Genomic DNA, 23114 nt, shown 5'->3' on the forward strand with positions numbered 1-23114 from the left:
TTCTAGTAAGTGTGTGTTGGTATCATATATATATATATATATATATACCCCACTTCCCCCAGGGGCTCTCTGTCCTAGTCTCTGCTTAGCCTAAATGAAAGGATCTAAATCTACAGAGGCCAACAGTCCCAAACTTTTGGAATCTCCTCTGAATACAGCTCATTACTGTTTACTAGATTCCAGACTTTATTCAGATTTTACTATTTTTTCTACTAATATCTTTTTTCTATTCTAGGATCCAGTTCAGGATACCACTTTGCATTTATATAGTTTAATTTTTATCTCTGGCTGTAACTAACATGCTACTGGTTTATAAGATACTGCTACTAGTTTTGGTTCTGTTCTTTTGCAGGACTATTTTTTCAGTTCCTATTTGTCCCAAAATGCTTTTTATGTCATACAATTTTATTTTGAGGAATGAATTCAATTTGTGTGTCATCATTTTGAGTTGCATTCAGAGGAGATTCCAAAAGTTTGGGACTATTGACCTCCGTAGATTAGATCCTTTCATTTAGGCTAAGCAGAGAATAGTACAGAGAGCCCCTGGGGAAATTGTTTCAATTATGAGTCTTTATCAAGAAATGATTAAGTTCCTAAATTTTATTCTTATTTACTTTGTTGCTTGAAGTTGGAATTAACAACTTTACTTGGTTAAATTAGCTGAGCCTTTATAGTTTCATTCTGTTTGATCTATACATTTTTGTAAAGGGTAGTTAAATGGCATCTTCAACATTGACATGAACTTTTGACGCAGCAGCTAAAAGTAATTATGATTTCTTTCAGAATGTGTCTTTAATACCTGGCATATTTTATCCTGGATTCTATTTCAGTGTTTTTCTTCCAGCTTGAAATGTTCTATGAATATGTTTAGAAAGAATTTCAGGGCTCTATTCAAGACACACAAAAAAGAAATCCCAAAGAAAAATACATGCAAAAAAATAATTGCATTAGAAGAGTCACGTTTTTCCAATGAAAAAAATTTCTCATCATTTAGTACCATCTTACGATGTGTTTATCAGTGTTCTTGATACAGTGCTAAGCACAGTGTTGCCAAGTTAAAAATTAAATGTTTAGTAAATGATTTATGCTACATGAGAGAAATGCAAAATAGGAACTTCAAAACAGAAAAATATGAGCTTCAATCTTGAGGCATAATTTACCTAAGATTGTTATTTAAGATAAATTGGAAAGGAGGACTTTGATATATTTCAGGTTTAACTCTAGCAGTAATTTTTTTCCCTAAGCAGAACACATCAAACAGTATAGTGAGGCCAGGCATAGTGGCTCACACCTGTAATCCCAACACTTTAGGGGGCTGAGGCAGGCAGATCACTTGAGGTCAAGAATTCGAGACCAGCCTGGCTGATATGGTGAAACCCCATCTCTACTAAAAAATACAAAAATTAGCCGGGCATGGTGGTGGGCGCCTGTAATCCCAGCTACTACGGATGCTGAAGTAGGAGAATTGCTTGAACCTGGGAGGCCGAGGTTGCAGTGAGCTAAGAGCACGCCATTGCACTCCAGCCTGGGTGATAGAGGGAGACTCCATCTCAAAACAAACAAAAAACAGTATAGTGAATGTATGCAGACTTTAAGTGCTGTCTTACAAATACTAGTGTTGAGTTTGTTAAGGCTTTGGAAGGATCTTGTAAGATTTCTCAAGATCCATGAAGTACCTGAGACTGTCAGTGTTATTGTTACCTGGACATAAATTTAAGGTTTATCCCAGAGTGAAAGCAGGAGAATGCTAACTTTGAAGTTATGTAACACTTTCATTAGAGAGGCAAACTTGACAATTATTTGGAAAGTTTTTAAGTGTTTTATGTTTATTATTTTTAATGTCTGGAAGCATTTTTTCATCTGTATGTACAGTTGTGTTCTCTTATTTACATTTCCTTTTTTTTTTTTTTTTGAGACAGAGTCTCACTCTGTAGCCCAGGCTAGAGTGCAGTGGCATGATCTCGGCTCACTGCAACCTCTGCCTCCTGGGTTCAAGTGATTCTCCTGCCTCAGCCTCCTGAGTAGCTGGAATTACAGGTGCCCACCACCATGCCTGGCTAATTTTTGTATTTTTTAGTAGAAATGGGGTTTCACCATGTTGGCCAGGCTGGTCTCGAGTTCCTGACCTCAGGTGATCTGCCTGCTTCAGCTTCCCAAAGTGCTGGGATTACAGGTGTGAGCCACCACTCCCAACCCCTTATTTACATTTTCTTATTTCCCACTTTTGTTTTCAGTTTGTCTGTTTCTTTCAGTGGTCAGGAGATGGTCAACAAGCCCAAACAGAGAGGTAATAGCAAAATCAAGCAAACGAAAAACATAAACTTTGCTATTTGTATTAGTTTCCTGTGGCTGCTATAACAAATTACCCCAAACAGACTTTGAGGCTTGAAACAATAGAAATTTATTCTTTCACTTCTGGAGGCCAGAAGTCTGAAATCATGGTATTGGCAGGGCTGAACTTCCTCCAGAGGCTTTAGGGGCAATCATCCTTTGCCTCTCCCAGCTTCTGGTGGCTGCTGACATTCCTTGACCATAACCCTCCAGTCTCTTCTTCCATTTTCACATTGCCTTCTTCTCTGTATGTGTGTTAAATGTCTGCTTTTCTCTTATAAGGACATTTGTGATGGTGTTTAGGGCCTATGTATAATCTCATCTCAAAATCCTTAATTACATATGCAAAGACTGTTTTTCCAAATAAGGGAACATTCACAGGATCTGGGTATTAGGATATGGACCTATCTTTGACTAGAAATCTATTTCATGATAACTGTGTGTATATGTGTTTGGGGAAGGGGATTTCCCCCTTCCTCTCTTCCTTTTCTATCTCCCTTTTTCCCTTTCTTCCTTCTCCTCTTCCCTCCCTCTCTCTTTTCTCCCCACCCTCCTTTTTCTTCTTCTCTTTTTTTTTTAAATAGATGGGGTCTCTTGCTATGTTGTCCAGGCTGGTCAACATACCAGATTACCAGATTACTCCTGGGCTCAAGGGATCCTCCTGCCTCAGCCGACCCTTCCCACTTTGACGCCCGGCCCCAGTTAAAATTACTTGTTTTGGCCTGCCATGGTGGCTCACGACTATAATCCCAGCAGTTTGGGAGGCCGAGGCGGGTAGATCACTTGAGCTCAGGAGTTTGAGACCAGCCTGGGCAACACGATGAGACTCCGTCTCTACTAAAATACGAAAAAGTAGCCGGGTGTGGTGGCATGTGCCTGTAGTCCCAGCAACTTGGGAGGCTGAGGCGGAGAATTGCTTGAACCCAGGAGGTGGAGGTTGCAGTGAGCCGAGATTGTATCATTGCTCTGTCTCCAAAACAAACAAACAAAAAAAACTTGTTTAATTAACAGTAAATCAGTCCGCCACGGTGGCTCAAGCCTGTAATCCCACTTTGGGAGGCCAAGGCGGGCGGATCACTTGAGACCAGGAGTTCAAGACCAGCCTGGCCAACATGTTGAAACCTTGTCTCTACTAAAAATATAAAAATTAGCCGGGCATGGTGGTGGACACCTGTAGTCCTAGCTACTCCAGAGGCTGAGGCATAATAATCACTTGAACCTAGGAAGCGGAGGTTGCAGTGACCCAGGATTGTGCCAGTGTACTCCAGCCTAGGTGAGATTATGACACTGCACTCCACCTGGTCTCAAAAAAACAAAAAACAAACAAAAAAACCCAGTAAATCAAAGTCTGTACATTGTAAATTAAGGACTTACGGTTATAAAGATAAATCTATTTGTTTTTGTGGGGGTTTTTTGCTAGCCTGTACAGGGAGTTAATAAGTAGCATAAAAAGAATATCAGGGAGCTCTCTGAGTCTGAATCTCTTCTGATTCTGAGGGCTGCCAGATTCAGAAGTAGCTCTTTGTTCAACTAAGCTCTTTATTCCTCTAAAGAAAAAAAAAGGAATGTTGTTTTTGGATTTTTAGGAGGTCCTTAAAGTGCCAGTCCATACATTGAAAAAGAATTTCTGAGTTTAAATTTAAAATATTTTAAAACTTTAAGAACATGATATTATATCATAAGATCGAAGTAATATAACATAGGATAGAGATGTAATGAAAGAAAAGGAATAAGTAGCCTAAGGTAATAATATTAGGAATGTAATTTTTTTTGTTGTTTGAGACGGAGTCTCACTCTTGTTGCCCAGGCTGGAGTGCAGTGGTGCAATCTCGGCTCCTCACTGCAACCTCCACCTCCCGGGTTCAAGCGATTCTCCTGCCTCAGCTTCCCGGGTAGCTGGGATTACAGATGCCTGCCACCACGCTAATTTTTTTAATTTTTAGTAGAGATGGGGTTTCACCATGTAGGCCAGGCTGGTCTTGAACTCCTGACCTCAGGTGATCCACCCGCCTCAGCCTCCCAAAGTGCTGGGATTACAGGCACGAAGGAATGTACTTTTAAAAGGGAGGGTTTTATGCTCAATTTTGCATAAAGGAGACAAAAAACTTCAGACAAGGGAGTTCAGAGTTTCCGGTTCCGCCACTGTTTCTGCTGCTTACAGGTTCATGAGGCAGTGCGTTCTCTTTTGTTTAATTTCCTCAATTTTAAAATAAGGATTACATTTAATGATCTGTAAGACCTTTTATCCTTTGTAGCATCTTTTGTTATGTATTTTCTCGCATTTCCAAGAGAAAATTGTGTCTGTCCAATAGAGTGAAACCAAATGTGAAGTCTTTTCCAATAGCAAATTCTTCAACTATTGGAAGTTCATTGCTTTTGCTTAGAGCTGTAAAATGAACCAACCCTGAGTTTATGTACAGTGTCTAAATAACTTCTTAGGAAAGAGATGACACAGCCAGAAAATCAAATGAATCTTTCTACCTATATTGTTGTCACAAACTTTAAGATTTTTTAGGTAAGGGAGGATCACTGCAATTTGAATTGCTTTTCCTTCAAAGCTGAAATTTTTTTCCAATGGAAAAAGTTGGGGGCAAGAATGAAGAACTTGTGTCTAATTTTAGCTTAATATCTTGAACATTTTTATATAAGCATTTAAAAATATGTATTTAAACATTTTACTATACTTTTAAATGTAACTTTGTATCTGCTTTTGATTCTTATCAAATTATATGTAAGCTATTATTAAACTAACGTAAAAACATGTATTTTTTCACTTTTTAAGTAAGCTTGTATTGAAATAGTTTACAGTTATGGTATAGTTAAACTTATTCTTCATGTGTTGGTTGTTTCACATTTTTTGTTTCTTAGACAACAAACGTATACTATTTTTAAAAGTAGAGTTTGCTTTCTTCCTCCCTGTATGTAATTCTTGTGTGAGCACCGAAGAAAAATTATTCAGGTTAGGCCATGGCCAATCTTATGACCTCTTTTATACTTTATCCAGGAACAGTTTGAAGACACATGTGATTTTACAGCTGTGCCTGACTGAATATGTCTTTATCTTCTTATAACCCAGATAACACTTGGTTTTGTTGTTTAGATTTTTTTTGGTAGCTTAATAGGTATGAAGTTGTATCTTAAGAATATTACAATTTATATTTCTCCAATTAGTAGTGAGACAGTCTTTTTTCTCAAGTGCTGATTTAATCTCTGTGGTTTAAACTGCCTGTTTTTATTCTTTGACAGGTTTATGAGTTAGTCATTGTTTGCTCCATAATAATAGATGATCGGGAAATGTTGAATTGATTTGGTGTATGTTATAAACATTAAGTTTTATTTATCATAATTCTTGCAGATATTGCCTGAATTTATAATATTTTAATGTTAGATTTTTTTATTGCTTGACAGTTTATTTTACATAATTGGATTTGTCAAATTGTCGTTTATGCTTTCTTTGAATTGACCATAAATTCATCTCTTTTCCTTAGTGAGATAAGGTTACTATTCTGTTTTCTCCAAAGTTTTTTGAATGCTTAGTTTTTTAATATATTTATAATTAGTTATAGCATATGATGATGTGGATATTTTTTCCATATTGGTATTCAGTTTTTCTGACAATGTTTTCTAAATACTGATTTTTCTCTATTTATTTCATATTTTAAATACTTTATAGATTTGATCTTTTTTTTGGCATTTCTAATCTGTTAGGGTTTTTTTTGTATTTTTTATTGTAAAATATACGTAAGATAAAATTAACTGTTTTAACCATTTTTAAGTACAGTAGTACCCCCCTTATCTGTAGTTTTGCTTTTGGCGGTTTTAGTTACCTGCTATCAACCTTGGTCTGAAAATATTAAATGGAAAATTTCGCAAGCAAACAATTCATCAGTTTAAAATTGTGCACCGATCTGAGTAGTGTGATGAAGTCTCTCTCCATTTTGCTCTTTCCTGCCTGGGTCATGAATTATCCCTTTATCCAACACATTCATGTCGTAGACGCTTCCCGCCTGTTACTTAGGAGCCATCTTAGTTATCAGATCACTTGTTGAGGTGTCTGCAGTACTTGTGTGTTTGAGTAACTTTTTTTTTTTTGAGACACAGTTTCACTCTTGCCCAGGCTGGCGTGCAATGGCGTGATCTCGGCTCACCATAATCTCCGCCTCCCAGGTCCTGGTTCAAGCAGTTCTCTTGCCTCAGCCTCCTGAGTATCTGGGATTACAGGTATGTGCCACCATGCCCAACTAATTTTTGTATTTTTAGTAGAGACGGGGTTTTACCATGTTGGCCAGGCTGGTCTCGAACTCCTGACCTCGTGAGCCACCCGCCTCGGCCTCCCAAAGTGCTGGGATTACAAGCATGAGCCACCGCGCCCAGCCCGAGTAACTCTTATTTTACTTAATAATGGCCCTGAAGAGCAAGAGTAGTGTTGCTGGCAATACAGATATGCCAAAGAGAAGTGCATTAAGTGAAAACGTTAAAGTTCTCTACTAAATAAGGAAAGAAAAAAAATCCTATGCTGAGATTGTTAAGATCTACGGTAGGGCTGGGTGCGATGGTTCACATTTGTAATCCCAGCACTTTGGGAGGCTGAGGTGGGCGGATCATGAGGTCGAGATCGAGACTATCCTGGTCAACATGGTGAAACCCCATCTCTACTAAAAATACAAAAATTAGCTGGGTGTGGTGGTGCACGCCTGTAGTCCCAGCTACTCAGGAGGCTGAGGCAGGGGAATTGCTTGAACCCAGCAGTTGGAGGTTACGGTGAGCCAAGATTGCACCACTGCACTCCAGCCTGGTGACAGGGAGAGACTCCATCTCAAAAAGAAAGAAAAACAAATCTACGGTAAGAACTAATCTTCTGTCCGTGAACTTTTGAAGAAGCAGAAGAAATTCATGCTAGTTTTGCTGTCACACCTCAAACTCCAGGTTTTGGCCACACAGCGCATGAAAACTGCTGAGTTAAAATTTATCATAGATATGTATGTATAGGAAAAAAGATAGTGTGTATGGGTACCATCTGTGGGTTCAGGTGTCAACTGGGGGTCTTGCAGTATATCCCCCCCTTGGAAAGGGAGACTACTGTTTACAATTCAGTGAAATTAAGTACATTTACAGTGATTTGCAGTCATCATCACTGTCGTCTGGTCTCTTTATTTAAGGTATTTTTACTTCAGCCTGCAACATTATTGCTGTTACTCTTGGACAAATTGTTTAAATCTCTGAATCCCAGTTTCCTTGTTTGTAGCATGAGGATGGTAATACCACCTGCGTCTTAGTTGTGGAAACAAAATTTGATGAGATAGTGACTATAAAAATTACTTGGAGCTGGATGCAGTGGCACATGCCTGTAGTCCCAGCTACCTGGGAGGCTGAGGTGGGAGGATTGCTTGAGCCCAGGAGTTTGAGACCAGCTTGGGCAACATAGTAAGACCCCTATCTCTTAAAAACAAAACAAAACAAAAACAAAAACTTTGTGTATTATATATGCTCAGTAAATGACAGTTCTCTTATCTTTTCTACTATTATTGGTTTTAAAGAGTGGTATAGATAGGTTTTCCTTAAATGGCCTCTGTTATTCTCCTTTCTCCCAAAATATTCATTATTAATTTTGTCTAATTTTCAATAAGAAACTTGTAGGTATTGGAGTAAACCTTTGTTCACTTCTTTTTTTTTTTTTTTTTTTTTTTTGAGACAGTCATGCTGTCTCCCAGGCTCTATATATTTATATATATATATATGTATATATATAGAGAGAGGATGGCTTGCTTCCCTCTCAACTGCATGTTGAAAAATAAGAGTTTATTGATCTCAAACATCTGTCAGATGAGTCATACACGGGGTTGTTTTTGTTTTTTATATACGTGTATGCACACATTATTTCAAATTGAAAGCAGTGTCTCAATGGATTTGAAACTATTAAAAGCTATTGTCTAAAACATGAAAAATTTGTAACTGTAAAAATAAATGCACATATTAATATTTAAAGTGCTTAATTAAGAAAACCTATTGGTGTTTTGTTTTTCTTGTATACCAATAATTAAGCCACTACTGTTGACACTATTTAGCTTTCTATTTTAACACTGAAGGAGTGAAGAAAGTACTTATATTTGTGAATTTACTACTAAAATCTTGGCAAAAAAAAAAATTGTCTAAAATGTGTGGGTGAAACTGTTAATCATTTGTGTTTCTACCTTCCCCCCTAAAGTTGGACACCAACTATATACTGTAGGTTCCTTAAGGTGATTTCACTATTATTAAATCAATAAGATAAAAATGAAATAGTTGTATCTATGCAACATTGTGTACAGAGAGGAGATAATGAATAGTATTAAATGTTCTCATCTTCCTTTACCTTTTGTTCCCTAATACCTATTCTACCTTTTAAAATTTCAGACTTCACTGCTGTTTGAATTCATAGTTCAAATTTGCACATTATTGTTATTGGAAAATCATATCTAATGAAGGTTTTAGGCCGGATGCGGTGGCTCACACCTGTGATCCCAGCACTTTGAGAGGCCGAGGCTAGTGGATCATTTGAGACCAGGAGTTTGGGACCATCCTGGCCAACATGGCAAAACCCCATCGCTACAAATATTAGCCAGGTGTGTGGTGCACACCTGTAATCCCAGCTACTTGGGAGGCTGAGGTGTGAGAATTGCTTAAACTGGGGAGGCAGAGGTTGCCGTGAGCCAAGATTACACCATTGTGCTCCAGCCTGGGCGACAGAGCAAGTGCTGTCTGCAAAAAAAAAAGAAAAAAAAAAGTTTTAGTTATTCCCCCCCCCAAAAACAAAATAAAAATAAAAAATTATATATATAAGGCACTTTGGGAAGTGTAGTAAATAAACTTAAAATAAAATGTAGTCAGTGATTAAATCTATGGACTACCTTTTTTCTATGTGGAACTGTGTCATAGATATCCAGTTAACTCCTGAATATCTCTGTACATACTTAGCTGCATGCAAGTTCTCTTTCTAGGACCTATAAATCAGACTGTTTTTGCCCTACTTACACACTTCTTTTGAAGTTGTAATTAAGACTGATATATGCCTTGTTTTCATGGAAAACAATTTGGCCTTTATTCTGTGCCCTTTTTTTTTTTTTTTTTTTTGAGATGGAGTCTTACTCTCGCCTGTCGCCCAGCCTGGAGTGCAGCGGTGCAATCTTGGCTCGCTGCGACCTCCACCTCCTGAGTTCAAGCAGTTTTCCTCCGTCAGCCTCCTGAGTAGCAGGGATTACAGGTGTGTGCCACCATGCCAGATTAATTTTTTGTATTTTTAAGAGAGACAGAGTTTCACCATGTTGGCCAGGCTGGTTTCAAACTCCTGACCTCAAGTGATCCACTCGCTTCGGCCTTCTAAAGTGCTGGGATTACAAGCGTGAGCCACCGCGTCCGGCCTATTCTGTGCTTTTAAACAAACAAAACACACACACACACACACACACACACACACACCCCTACATATATTTAATTTCTTTTCCTAAGCCTAAGAGCTTTAATAACACATTGAAGCAACCTAATTTCTTGCTTGTGGCCATTTACATTTGCAGGGTATGTAGTATGTTGAACTTGAGACAAAACAGAAACTATGAGGTAGGAATCTAATTCGAATTTTGAAATAAAATATTTGTTATTAATTATTTCCCTTCTAACTTCTAAAGAGTAAAAATAAAATTTATGGCCACCATATTACAGAAAGATTCTGCTTTTATTTTTAAGCATGCAAAATCACAATAGTATTCAAAATTGTGTGGCTCTTGAATCAAACCAAAGTTTCTATTTTTTCACTGTCAGCATTCACAGGTAGAGAAGTATAAGGTCTTAGGAAATACTATTTCTATTCTCAATTTTAAATTTTCTCAGAATTCTGTCCATGAAGGCAAATGAATACTGACAAGCTCTATTTCCAAAAAAGGTGATAAAACAAGTGTATTTAGAAACCAGTAGTAAGAATCGAAATTAGAAAATTGTGAAAAGACATTACTTTCCAAATGTTCTAAAGGTACTTAAAAGATTAACTCAGGGCTTGTCTTGTAATTTCATCAGCTGTTTGGCTAAGTTTTAATTATATTTATTTTAATTACATTAAAAATTCACTTTTCTGTGTCACAACTGTTGTATTACTTGATATTTTAAAAGATCAATCTCATTGAATGTAAAATAATGTCAGGTTACATTAACGGTAAAAAAACAAAACAAAAACAAACAAAAAAAAACACCGTTGGCCGGGTGCAGTGGCTCATGTCTGTAATCCCAGCACTTTGGGAGGCCGAGGTGGGTGGATCATGAGGTCAGGAGATCGAGACCATCTTGGCTAACATGGTGAAACCCCGTCTCTACTAAAAATACAAAAAATTAGCTGGGCGTGGTGGCGGACGCCTGTAGTCCCAGCTACTCGGGAGGCAGAGGCAGGAGAATGGCGTGAACCCGGGAGGCGGAGCTTGCAGTAAGCCAAGATCATGCCACTGCCCTCCAGCCTGGGCGACAGAGCGAGACTCCGTCTCAAAAAACAAAAACAACAACAACAAAAAGTTAAGTTCTAGAACTAATACAAGAAAATGAATACTAAGATTTTTACAATAATTCTGTACTTCCTTTATTACCAAGTTTTGCAATATTGTGTCTTAGTTATACTGTACTTTCATCTCTTGCTAGTAAGTATGACTTTTGATTGTCTAGAATGTACCACTTGTGGAAAATGGTATGAAGTCTTAATAAAAGTTTTAGAACATTGATAGGTGCTGGCACTGTGATGAATACTTGCATTCTAATATTTAGTATGTTCTGATATTTCAGATCATTCAGTGTACAAATTATTGCAAGGCAGGAGAATACTGTATTGATGGAAAGTAGTATTTAGATGAATGTTTTGGTAGAATTACATAATTTGTGGTCATTAGTGCATTTTATACACAATGTACCAGAATGTATGTTTGCAAACTTCCCACACATCGTGTGTTGACAGTAGAATCCCAGATTTTGTAATATATCATATTCTTTACTTGTAGGCAGCTTTTTGTTTTAAAATGATCAAAATTATTCATAGTCATTGACCAGTTATTTTGAGATAGCAAGCCTGGTTTTTAAACTTTACCTTCCTTTCTTTCTTTCTTTCTTTCTTTCTTTCTTTCTTTCTTTCTTTCTTTCTTTCTTTCTTTCTTTCTTTGTCTTTCTGTCTTTCTTTCTTTCTTTCTTTCTTTCTTTCTTTCTTTCTTTCTTTCTTTCTTTCTTTCTTTCTTTCTTTGTCTTTCTGTCTTTCTTTCTTTCTTTCTTTCTTTCTTTCTTTCTTTCTTTCTTTCTTTCTTTCTTTCTTTCTGTCTTTCTTTCTGTCTTTCTTTCTGTCTGTCTTTCTTTGTTTCTTTCTTTTCTTGAGACAGAGTCTCACTCTGTCGCCAGGCTGGAGTGCAGTGGCGTGATCTCAGCTCACTGAAACCTCCGCCTCCCAGGTTCATGTGATTCTCTTGCCTCAGTCTCCCAAGAATGGGGCTACAGGCTTGCACCACCACGCCCAGCTAATTTTTGTATTTTTAGTAGAGACAGGGTTTCACCATGTTGGCCAGGATGATCTTGATCTCCTGACCTTGTGATCCACCTGCCTCAGCCTCCCAAAGTGCTGGGATTACAGGCATGAGCCACCATGCCTGGCCAGTTCTTTTCTTCTAAATACAGAAATTATTTGTGTCCTTTTTATTCTCCTAGATTGAAAAGCTGAGAAGACAAAGGGAATTTTAAAGATGGAAACAACAAAGCGTGCTTATTTTCAAAGAATAGGAGATGTAGAAAGGAATGTCTTTAAATTTTTCCCTTAAAGAAAGTTTTCTTGCAGCTTACAGAATTTATGTCAAGAAATAATAGATTCTTCTTTTTCTATTATAAAATCAATTTAATATTACCATATTTCTAAAAAGCAAAATTCAGTATTTGAACATTTATTGATAATTTATTTCCCCACCATTTATGTTTTTGTTTTTTCTTTTAAAATTATTCTTTCCCCACCATTTATGTTTCTATGTTTTTTCTTTTAAAATGATTCTTCATTATTCAACTTGATAGAGTATTGTTTCTTTTTAAAACCAATGACCCCTTTTAACCTGTAAATAGTATTATGTTCTCCTTTAGTGTAATTCAGATTTCTAAAATGAGTTAATTTTTGTTTAGAAACAAAATTAAACCACATTATTGAGTGTGTATACACACACACACACACACACACACACACATATATATATATATTTTTAACAATTATTCTTACCTTCCTCCTATCAGAGATGAAATTTATAACTCTTCCCCCATGGTAGAGCGGATATCCCTTTTATCTCCCTTGCTGAAAATATATTAGAGATTGTAGTTTTATAGCCATGGCCTTCAATTAGGGAAAACATGTAATGTTGTAAGTTTTGTATGGATGAGAACTGGTCACACACAAAAAAACAAATTAGCCGGGCTTATGCCTGTAATCCCAGCACTTTGGGAGACTGAGGCAGGCAGATCACCTGAGGTCAGGAGTTCAAGACCAGGCTGGCCAACATGGCAAAAACCCATCTCTACTAAAAATACAAAAATTAGCTGGGCCTGGTGGCGCGCCTGTAGTCCCAGCTACTTGGGAGGCTGAGTCAGGAAAATTGCTTGAACCCGGGAGACGGAGGTTGCAGTGAGCCAAGATTGCGCCACTGCACTCCAGCCTTGGTGACACAGTGAAACTCTATCTAAAAAAAAAAAAAAAGAAAAAAGAAATTCAACAAATGAGGTATTGAAGGTATTCCATTTCCCTAATGATTTGGTCCTATTTTGTAGTTTCTAATGGGATGAAATAATATATGACATAATGTACATTTAGACAGTATAAAATGTAAAGGATTGTCCCTTAAAGAAAAGATATTTCAATTTGAAACTAAGACTCAAACTAGTAAAACAAAAAATGTTTGATCTTTCATAGTTGTGAATCAGTTTTAAGTCACATTGATTGTGCTGTTCTAAGCTGAGCAAAATAAGTGCAGGGAAGATAGCTCCTATGAGCTTTACTTATTGCACTCTGTAATTCTGTATTGCTAGTTATCTGCGTCATGTAGTAGGAGAACTTAGCTTTTGAGGCTCTGTGTATGAGCTACACGTGAGTACATTGAGTATCAAGTGCTTCTGACCTTTAAACTTTTTTCTTTTGATATTCTAAATTGGGGTAGGGAATAAAGCTGTGTTAGAGTTGGACAACTTTGCATCTAATTGTAACCTTTTGTGTGTTTTCTCTCCTTTTCACATTCTGGGGTGTGGCTTAAAGTTGTGTTGAATTGCAGCACGATGGAGTAATAGAAGTAGAGTGGTAGTATACTGGCATAACAAGTTTTTTGTTTTCTTGTTACTTGTCTATTTTCAGGACTTCTGTAATAAGATTATATACTTTAGCTTTGTATGTGAGTTAGGTACAGTGGTTGGTAGAAAAACTAAAAACAGCTGTGACTTTAATTAAATGTACAAGCAATCACATCTTTTGAGAGAAGTGCTGGTTTCACTTTTGTTAGACAGAAATGGAGTATTTCATTTTTATAATGTATGCAGCTTTCTAATTTTTATCTCTTTGTCTCCTGTCAGTAGGACATGGTAAGGTGGACTTAGAATCCTATTTTTCCTTTTTTGTTTGAAAATCAGGACAGAAAAAGCGGGGTCTGAGAATGTAAAGATTTTGCTTAAATAATTGACTGGGCAGTACAGTTAGTAGAAGCTCATTATTTCAGAATTAAATTAGGTCCTATCTTTGAATGATTATTTTCTTTAGTTCTAAAAGTCAAGGTTTCACTATACTTATTTTTATTATTGAGATGCAGAAGAATTGAGTTTTCCTTTAAATTGATGACATATAGACAGATAGTTGGTTGTGAATGCATTTAGTTGATATTCTGGTTTGTCCTATTTAAAGTGATTCTGTGTGTCTGTGTTAACAGTTATGTAAATGCTCCACATTAAAGCAGGTTAGATGTTATCATAACTTGCTGACTTGCTAGGCCAGTCTCTATCATTTTTAATGTAACTCTAATCCTTAAAAAATTATTTTATTATCTGCACATGGCTTTCATTGTAAGCTGTTTAATGCATTAGGCACCATAGTAACCAGCAGAAGTGGTTCCACGTGTTGACTTTTGCAAGGTATTATAAAAGTCATTGTGTACACCTCTCTTGATTTGGTGTAGCATGTCATTTTTGAAGAGCCACGTGCAGGTTTGAGATTTTGTGATTGGAACTCATGTAGAAAGCTTGGGGTAGCAAAATATTAAAAAATTATTATCTGATGGCCTCAATGGTAATACTTTAAGAGTATATAAAGCTTTGAATCCTCCTTTTTAAAAACAGATTGTGAAAACTGCTGGGAGAGACTTGTAATCCAGTCACATAAGCATAATAAAGAAATATTGGTCCTCATGGAAGAAGAACAAGATTTACCAGAGCAACCAGTAAGTATTTCCTTTAACAGTTTAAAGTTGATTATGGAAGAGCTAATCTTAAGGTATTTTAATTATTATTCAGTTATAGATTCCAAATTAGAAATAAAAATAAGGAAAAGATTCCTTAATTGTTTCCTTTCAAGAAAACAATGTTGTATTTTTCCAACTTAATTCTAAGGAGTCTAAGGAAAATTTAGCATTACAAAATGAATATTGTATTTAGAAATGTCATTTAAAAAAATAAGTGGCTAGTGTTACAGTTTTTAGAAAATAGGACATCTCTTTACTGATCTGACAGTATATCACCATTTCGACCAGAAAATTTAGTTTTGTTTTTACCTAAATTTCCCTAAGAGAGTTAATTTTTTAAAAAGTAGTAGTAGTGAGGAAGGTATAATTTGACCACTAGCTAATTCTTGAAAACAGATAAAACCATAGAGACTATATTGAATTCTTAATTTCTTTTAAATATTTAACATAATAAAATAATTGTAAATGTCCCCAGATGATATGGGTTTATCTTCTTTTTGGTTTTTGGCCCTTAATATTTAAAAAACAAAAGCAATAGTGTCATTCTTTTAAGATAACTTTTATGCTAGAGGGTCTTTTCCTTTTGTCTTCAGTTTCTTTTTCTGAAGTTTGGTAAATACTGATTCAATTTGCTATCCTGAGTGGGCCTCTTGCATTTCATATTAAGAGAGGATACAGCATGGTACATGTTTACTTTATGAAAATCTAACCTAGAAAAATTTGAATTTTGAAAGCAAATAATAGGATATGTTTTTCATGTTCTAGTTGTATTCTTTAGGTGTACTAGCTCCCATTTAAATGATAAAGTCCTTTAATATATTTTTAATATTTTTCTTTATATTGAGAAATGCATATTGATGATTGCTTTGTCATTATTATTTTAGGCCCCTCAGTTGAGGTAAGTATAAAACTAGGAAGGCATTAGCAACATTTGAGATGTGATCCCCTATCCCTGGTGGGACTTTAATTGTCAGGGAAATGGTAGGGTTAAAAATTATCTTGAGCAGTGTGTTTAGGATTTACACTTTTGGAACAGATAGCTGAACTGTAGATACTAAATGTACCAGGGGAAATTATGCCATTGAGTTTTGAATGTGGTAAGACAAAGGTCTAGTCATATTTTCAAAAGACTTATGTAAGTGTTGACATACTGTTGAAATACGGATATTGTTAGTTACTCCTTACCTATTTAAGGTAATGAGAATTGTGAGGCTGACCTGCTGACAATCATCTATCTCTTCTGCCCTGCTTCATTTCCTTGTCATTCTGTTGAACTTCTGTAACATGATGTGCAAAACCTGATTATTACTTCAGAGAAAGGTAAGAAATTGAAGCACTTTAAAACCAAAATTTCTGCTGACTATAAATGGTTGTCAAAGGGCATTATTTCCTTATTGATTTGTGCCCAGATCTTAATATAAAAAGGTGATTGAGTGACGACATAGAGAGGTCAGTGCCATTGAAAGAAAAGTTGAGTGTTTACTCATAGTTCCCCTTGAAACAAGAGGCATAGCATGCCACACGGGGGAAGTACCACTGTTGGTCAGGAGGCAGAAAAGAGTGAGAGGAATGCACGGGCCACAGACTTATCGAGGTTTCCACAGGAAAAGCAAGGTAGGCAGGGTAAACAGCTTAGGGTTGACTAGTTTGAATAATTTTGTCAGGCTTTGTGGCCTATGGGCTGTCCCTGGTTATCTGGTGGTACTTTGTCCTGGGTTGATTTATGATTTAGGGCAGGAGAAATAGGGGCTTAGTGTGTGAGAGTTAGATAAAGGAGGTGGTTCAGAGTATGGGCACCAGATCTCAGGGGAAATAGAATACAACTTTGGCCTTGAGTTTGGCTCTGTGATTAATGGACGTCAAACAGACAAATACAGAATCTAAAAACACGACACTTATTAATGTTTAAAATAGAACAGGAAGAGTAATGACACACTTTGAGGTAAAAAAACAACTTTTCACAGGCTGTAGTGGAGATCTAAAATATGAGTGGAGAGAATGGTCCCATCCCAAGTTGATGATAAATAAAGCCAGTATTTTTAACCCTGGTGATGTTACTGATGGTCATTATTATTGAAGTTATTTTAATCCCATTGTCTCTTCTTGACTTTTCCTTATTGAATTATCCCTTCTCTTATTTCTCCACTAATTGCTTGCTCTACCTCAAGATTTTGTTCAGATCGGCTGGGCACAGTGACTCATGCCTGTAATCCCAGCACTTTGGGTGGTGGAGGTGGGTGGATCACTTGAGGCCAGGAATTTGAGACCAGCCTGGCCAACATGGGGAGACCCCATCTCTACTAAAAATACAAAAATTAGCCAGGTGTGGTGGTGCATGCCTGTAATCCCAGCTACTTGGGAAGCTGAGGCAGGAGAATCGCTTGAACCCAGGAGGTGGAGGTTACAGTGAGCCGAAATTGTGCCAGTGCTCTCCAGCCTGGACAACAGAGTGAGTGAGGCTCTGTCTCCAAAAAAAAAAAAACACACAAAAAAAGATTTTGTTTAGATAACTCACAATGCAGTAAATTTTGACTTCAGATTCTTTCATTTTCCCTTTATTGCTTATCAATCCTCAACTGAGTTGTAAATAACTGTGTTATATTACTATAAATCACCTTCCAAAAATGCAAGAATCTCATCCACAGATGAAGGGATCCTTTTGACTGATTATTGTACAGCCTCTACTTGGAGAATACAGTATAAAGAACAGCAGTGGATTGAGAATAAGAAATACTTCATGCTACAGTTTACACACTGAGAGTCCCTGAAGAAGTAACATTATCACCCTTTGATACCTTAATTAAAAATCTTATTCTTTCCAGCTTTCTGTCATATACTTTACCTATTTATAGCCTAAATCTTTAAGCTATCAATAAAAATGTTGAGGGTTCTTAGAAAAAATATATAATAGCTCCAGGTGATTGTCATATCCTTTCTAGGTGTCTACAGAGGTTTGTTCAATAATCTGTTTTAGAACACTGTCATCAATCAGCATTGAATTAGCACTAGTTTATAGTTTCTGGCACCTAATTCCTCTCTGCCATCACCTTTAAATTAAAACAAACCAAGTAGTGAAACATTTCTTTTCGTTTTGTTTTGTTTGAGACAGGGTTTCACCCTGTCGCCCAGACTGGAGTGCAGTGGTGCCGTCTTGACTCACTGCAGCCTCTGCCTCCCAGGCTGAAGCAATCCTCCCATCTCAGCCTCCCAAGTAGCGGGGACTACCAGCACACCCAACTAATTTTTTTGTATTTTTAGTAGACACGGGGTTTTGCCCTGTTGCCCAGGCTGGTCTTGAACTCCTAGACTCAAACCCTGTTTCAAGCACCTCTCTAATTCTCTGTGATTTTTCAGAGATGATAAACACTGGTTTAGCAATCATGTTTGTTAAGTTACAGGTCTATGGGATAAAGCTTCTATGAGTCTGGAGGGTTCGAACTTATTTAAAATAATTGAGGTGCTTGCTTATAAATATGCAAATAAACTCTTTTTGAAAAATTTAGGTATGCTATCGTTTACAGTTTGTAGATTACTCTTCTTGATAGAGAAGACAAAAAGATTTTTTTGCCTCCATCACAAGTCACACCTGACATGCAGTGGTAGAACAGGAAGTTGTCTCTGCTATAAATATTTACCTCTCTAATAATTTGGAATGCTTGCCTCCCTCTCTAGGTCCTGCTTTCCTTATGTTAAGTTCTTGAAGTCAAATTAGTAATTAGATAGCTATTAGTAAGCACGGTCAATGAAAATAGCATTAAATTGTTTTTTGTGTGAAATTTCATCTAGGTTGTGATCAAATCCTTTACCCCTCTAGGATATGGAATATGACTTTTTAGTAAACAGAACAATGTCCTTCTCTTTGCTGGACAGTGTTGGATAAATCTTGACATAAACATCCTTTTTATAGTCTCCATGAAGACTTACCCGACCATTGTATTTATTATTGCCAAGATTACAACTTACCTGGCACTAGTATACTTTTGCCTCTTGTTTAAACCTTCAGAGTCATTACTTGTAAGTCATCACAGAGTAATTTCAGAATGACATTTGAGATGCTTAATACAATTTTCTTAACTAGAGAGTCCTATTTCTTAAGCCTGTCTTGAAATTTCTGGGATTCAACTTTGTTCTTGCTGTCTATGGTAATAACACTAAAATTTAACAATTACATAGCACTTTGTTTTTCATAAGCAGCTCACTCTTTTCCTCTTTGAATTTCATCTTTACATACTATGTTAACAGTACACATTCTTAAGTTTTATTCAGCCAGCATCCTTGTACTGTTAATCCTGCTGTTTCCCGCTGTTGGAACATGAGCCCTGTAAAGTAGGTAGTTGTATCTTTTTTTTACAGATGAAGAAACAGATACAGAGAAGACATGCAGTGAATTAACTGTCAGAACTTAGCCTGGAGCCTGTATATTCTGAGTTTGTATACTGGGTTTTTTGTTTCCTTGCTGTGTTATATTTAAAGTGTGATTATACATTGTAGCAGAAGCAAAAATAGAACCCTGATTTATGAATTTGCCAGTGCTTCTTTCTGTGTTATCATTAGCCATTATATGCCCATAGGATTACGTCATTTTTTAAGATACCAGCTTTATTGACATGTAATTTACATATCCTACAATTCACCCTTTTAGCGTATACAGTGCAGTAGTTTTTAGTCTATTCTAAAATAGTTTTGTAACCATTACCAGAATAAATTTTAGGGCATCTTCCTTTTTTCTTTTTTTTTTTTGAGACAGGGTCTTATTTTGTCACCCAGACTGGAGTACAGTGGCACAGTCGTGGCTCACTGCATCCTTGAACTCCTGGGCTCAAACAATCCTCCCGTCTCAGCCTCCTGAGTACCTAGGATTATAGGTGTGAGCCACCACACCCAACTGTTTTTTAAATTTTTTGTCGAGATGGGGTCTTGCTTTGTTGCCCAGCTGGTCTCAGATTCCTGACCTTAAGTGATCCTCCGACCTTGGCTTTCCCAAAGTGCTGGGATTATAGAGGTGAGCCACCATGCCCAGGCAGAACATTTTCCTCACTCCAAAAAGAAACTCCATACCCATTAGCAGTCACCCCCCAATTTATCTTCCACAGCTGTAGGCAACCATTAATATACTTTGTGTCTATAGATTTACTAATTTGTAGATATTTCATATAAATTGAATTCTACAAGTCAGGCATGGCGGCTCACACCTGTAATCCCAGCACTTTGGGAGGCTGAAGCAGGTGGATCCGTTGAACTCAGGAATTTGAGACCAGCCTAGACAACATGGTGAAACCCCATCTGTCCAAAAACAATACAGAAAAATTAGCCAGGTGTGGTGGTGCATGCCTATAGTCCCAGCTACTCAGGAGGTTGAGGTGGAAGGATCGCTTGAATCGGGGAGGTTGAGGCTGCAGTGAGCCGAAATCAAGCTAGTGCACTCCAGCCTGGGCGACAGAGTGAGACCCTGTCTCCAAAACAAAACAAACAAAAATTGGAGTTATACAAACCATGGTCCTTTGTGACTGGTTTCTTTTACTTAACGTAATGTTTTTAAAGTTTATCCATGTTACAGCGTGTATCAGTACTTAATTCCCTTTTATTGCCCCGTATTTCATTATATAGATATACTACTACATTTTAATGTGTGAATCAGTTGATAGACAGACACTGGGGTTGTTTCTACTTTTTTGCTGTTATGAACATTCATATAAAAGTTTTGTGGGGACATGTATATAGTGAGGAGTGGAATTGCCAAGTCATATGATAACTCTATGTTTGACCTTTTGAGGAACTGCAAGGTTGTTTTTCAAAGCAGCTGCACTATTTTACATTTCCACCAGCAGTGCAGTGAGAGTTCCAGTTTCTGCACGTCCTTGCCAACACTTGTTACTGTTCAGCTTTTTTGTTATAGCCGTCTGGGTGGAAGTAGCATCTCAGTGTAGTTTTGATTTGCATTTCTCTTATGACTAATAATGTTGAGCACCTTTTCATATGCTTATTGGTCATTTGTACATCTTTGAAGAAATGTCTATTCAGATCTTTTGCCTATTTCTAAATTGAGTTATCTTCTTTATGTATTCTGGTCCCTTATATATTCTAGTCCCTTATGAGACGTATGATCTGCAAAATTTTTCTTCCATTCTGTGGGTTATCGTTTTCTTGATACTGTTCTTTGAAGTGTAAAAGGTTTTTTTGTTTAAGACAGGGTCTCACTCTGTCGCCCTGGGCAAGAGTGCAGTGGCACAATCATGGCTCACTGTAGCCTTGACCTCCCAGGCCCAAGTGATCCTTCCACCTCAGCCTCCTGGGTAGCTGAGACTACAGGTGCATGCTGCCAAACCTAGCTAATTTTTTGTACTTTTTGTGGAGATGGGGTTTTTACTATGTTGCCCAAGCTGGTCTCAAACTCCTGGGCTCAAGTGATCTGTCTACCTCTGCCTCCCAAAGTGTGTGAGCCACCATGCCCAGCTGAAGCATAAAAGTTTTTCATTCTAATGAAATCATTTTTATTTTTTCTTTTATCATATCTAAGAAATTGTTTAATCCAGGTGGTGAAGATTTTTATATGTGTATATATATGTGTGTGTGTGTGTGTGTGTGTGTGTGTGTGTGTGTGTTTTTTTTTTGAGATGGAGTCTCACTCTGTCACCCAGGCTGGAGTGCAGTGTTGTGATCTCGGCTCACTGCAACCTCCACCTCCCAGGTTCAAGCAGTTCCCTACCTCAGCCTCCCGAGTAGCTGAGATCACAGGCGCCCGCCATCACACCTGGCTAATTTTTGTATTTTTAGTAGAGACGGGGTTTCACTGTCTTGGCCAGGCTGGTGTTGAACTCCTGACCTCATGATCCACCTGCCTCAGCCCCCCAAAGTGTTGGGATTACAGGTGTGAGCCACTGCCTCCAGCCTATATTTTTACAAGTGATGAGAGCATCCATATTCTCCTAAGAATTTTATTGCTTTAGCTTTTACTTTTAGTGCTTTGATCCATTTTGAGTTTATTTTTGCACATGGCTTGAGGTACGAGTTCAACTTTTTTTGTTGAATCGTTGTGGCACTTTTGTTGAAAATAATTTGACTGTAAATGTGATACCCTTGTTGAAAATCAGTTGACCCAATAAATGTAGAGGTCTATTTCAGGACTCTCAATTCTGTTCTAGTGATCCATATATCCATCCTTATGCCAGTACCACACCGTCTTGATTACTCTAGCTTTATAGTAAGTTTTGAAATTGAAAAATGGGGCTGGGCACAGTGGCTCATGCCTGTAATCCCAGCAATTTGGGAGGCCGATGTGGGCGGATCACCTGAGGTCTGAGACCTGCCTGGCCAACATGGTGAAACCCCATCTCCATTAAACGTACAAAAAAATTAGCCAGACATGGTGGCACGCACCTGTGGTCTCAGCTACTTGGGAGGCCAAGGCGTGAGAAATGCTTGAACCCAGGAGGCGGAGGTTGCAGTGAGCCAAGATCACGCCACTGCACTCCAGCCTGGGTGACAGAGTGAGACTCTTGTCTTGAAAAATAAAAATAAAAAAGAAATGGAAAAATGTGAGTCCTTTAACTTTGTTCTCTCTTTTTTTTTTTCCCAAGATTGTTTTAGCTATTCTGGGTCACTTTCATTTCCATATGAAATTTAGGATCAGTCTGTGAATTTCTTGAATGCAGCCAGCTGGGATTTTGATTGGATTGACTGTAGACCAATTTGGGGAGTATTACCATCTTTACAAGATGAATTCTTCTGTCCCTGGATGTGGGATGATTGGCATTTAACTCTTAAATTTCTTTTAACATGTACTTTTTCTTCTATTAGGTTTATTTCTAAGTGTTTTTTTTGTTTTTGTTTTTGTTTTTAAGACGAAGTCTCGCCATGTCACCCAGGCTGGAGTGCAGTGGCACAATCTCAGCTCACTGCAACCTCCACCTTCCAAGTTCAGGCGATTCTCCTGCCTCAGCCTCCTGAGTAGCTGGGATTGCAGGTGTGCAGCACCACACCCAGCTAATTTTTGTATTTTTAGTAGAGACAGGGTTTCACCATGTTGGCCAGCCTGGTCTTGGACTCCCGACCTCAGGTGATCCACCTGCCTCGACCTCCCAAAGTGCTGGGATTACAAGCGTGAGCCACTGGACCTGGCCATATTCCTATGTATTTTATTCCTTTTGATGCTACTGCGAATGGATTTTGTTTTTCATTTTTGAATTGTTCATTGCAAGTTATATAGAAATATAATTAATTTTTGTATGTTTGTCTTGTATTTTGCTGCCTTGCTGAACTTGTTTATCAGTTCTAGTGGTTTCTTAATGGATTCGTTAGGATTTCTGTATACAAAATCAT

The 23114-nt window shown here is 37.5% G+C and overlaps 1 protein-coding gene across 9 annotated transcripts in view; it reads left to right on the forward strand.

Moving 5' to 3' along the window:
* LOC105494555 (EYA transcriptional coactivator and phosphatase 3) overlaps positions 1-23114 on the forward strand; it is a 115624-nt gene that overhangs the window by 13376 nt on the left and 79134 nt on the right. For 6 of the 9 annotated variants that reach the window (XM_071097751.1, XM_011763070.2, XM_011763073.2 and 3 more), the window contains one exon: positions 14674-14774. The exons of 2 other annotated variants lie outside the window; for them this stretch is intronic. In XM_071097751.1, coding sequence (XP_070953852.1) covers positions 14742-14774 — 33 coding nt within the window. In that variant the 5' untranslated portion in view covers positions 14674-14741. Of the gene's footprint in view, positions 1-14673; positions 14775-15989; positions 16116-23114 lie in introns of those variants that run through there. One more of the 9 variants, XM_071097752.1, reaches the window with a different exon arrangement.

Source organism: Macaca nemestrina, chromosome 1, assembly GCF_043159975.1.
Source record: "Macaca nemestrina isolate mMacNem1 chromosome 1, mMacNem.hap1, whole genome shotgun sequence".
In the NCBI taxonomy this organism is placed as follows: domain Eukaryota; kingdom Metazoa; phylum Chordata; class Mammalia; order Primates; family Cercopithecidae; genus Macaca; species Macaca nemestrina.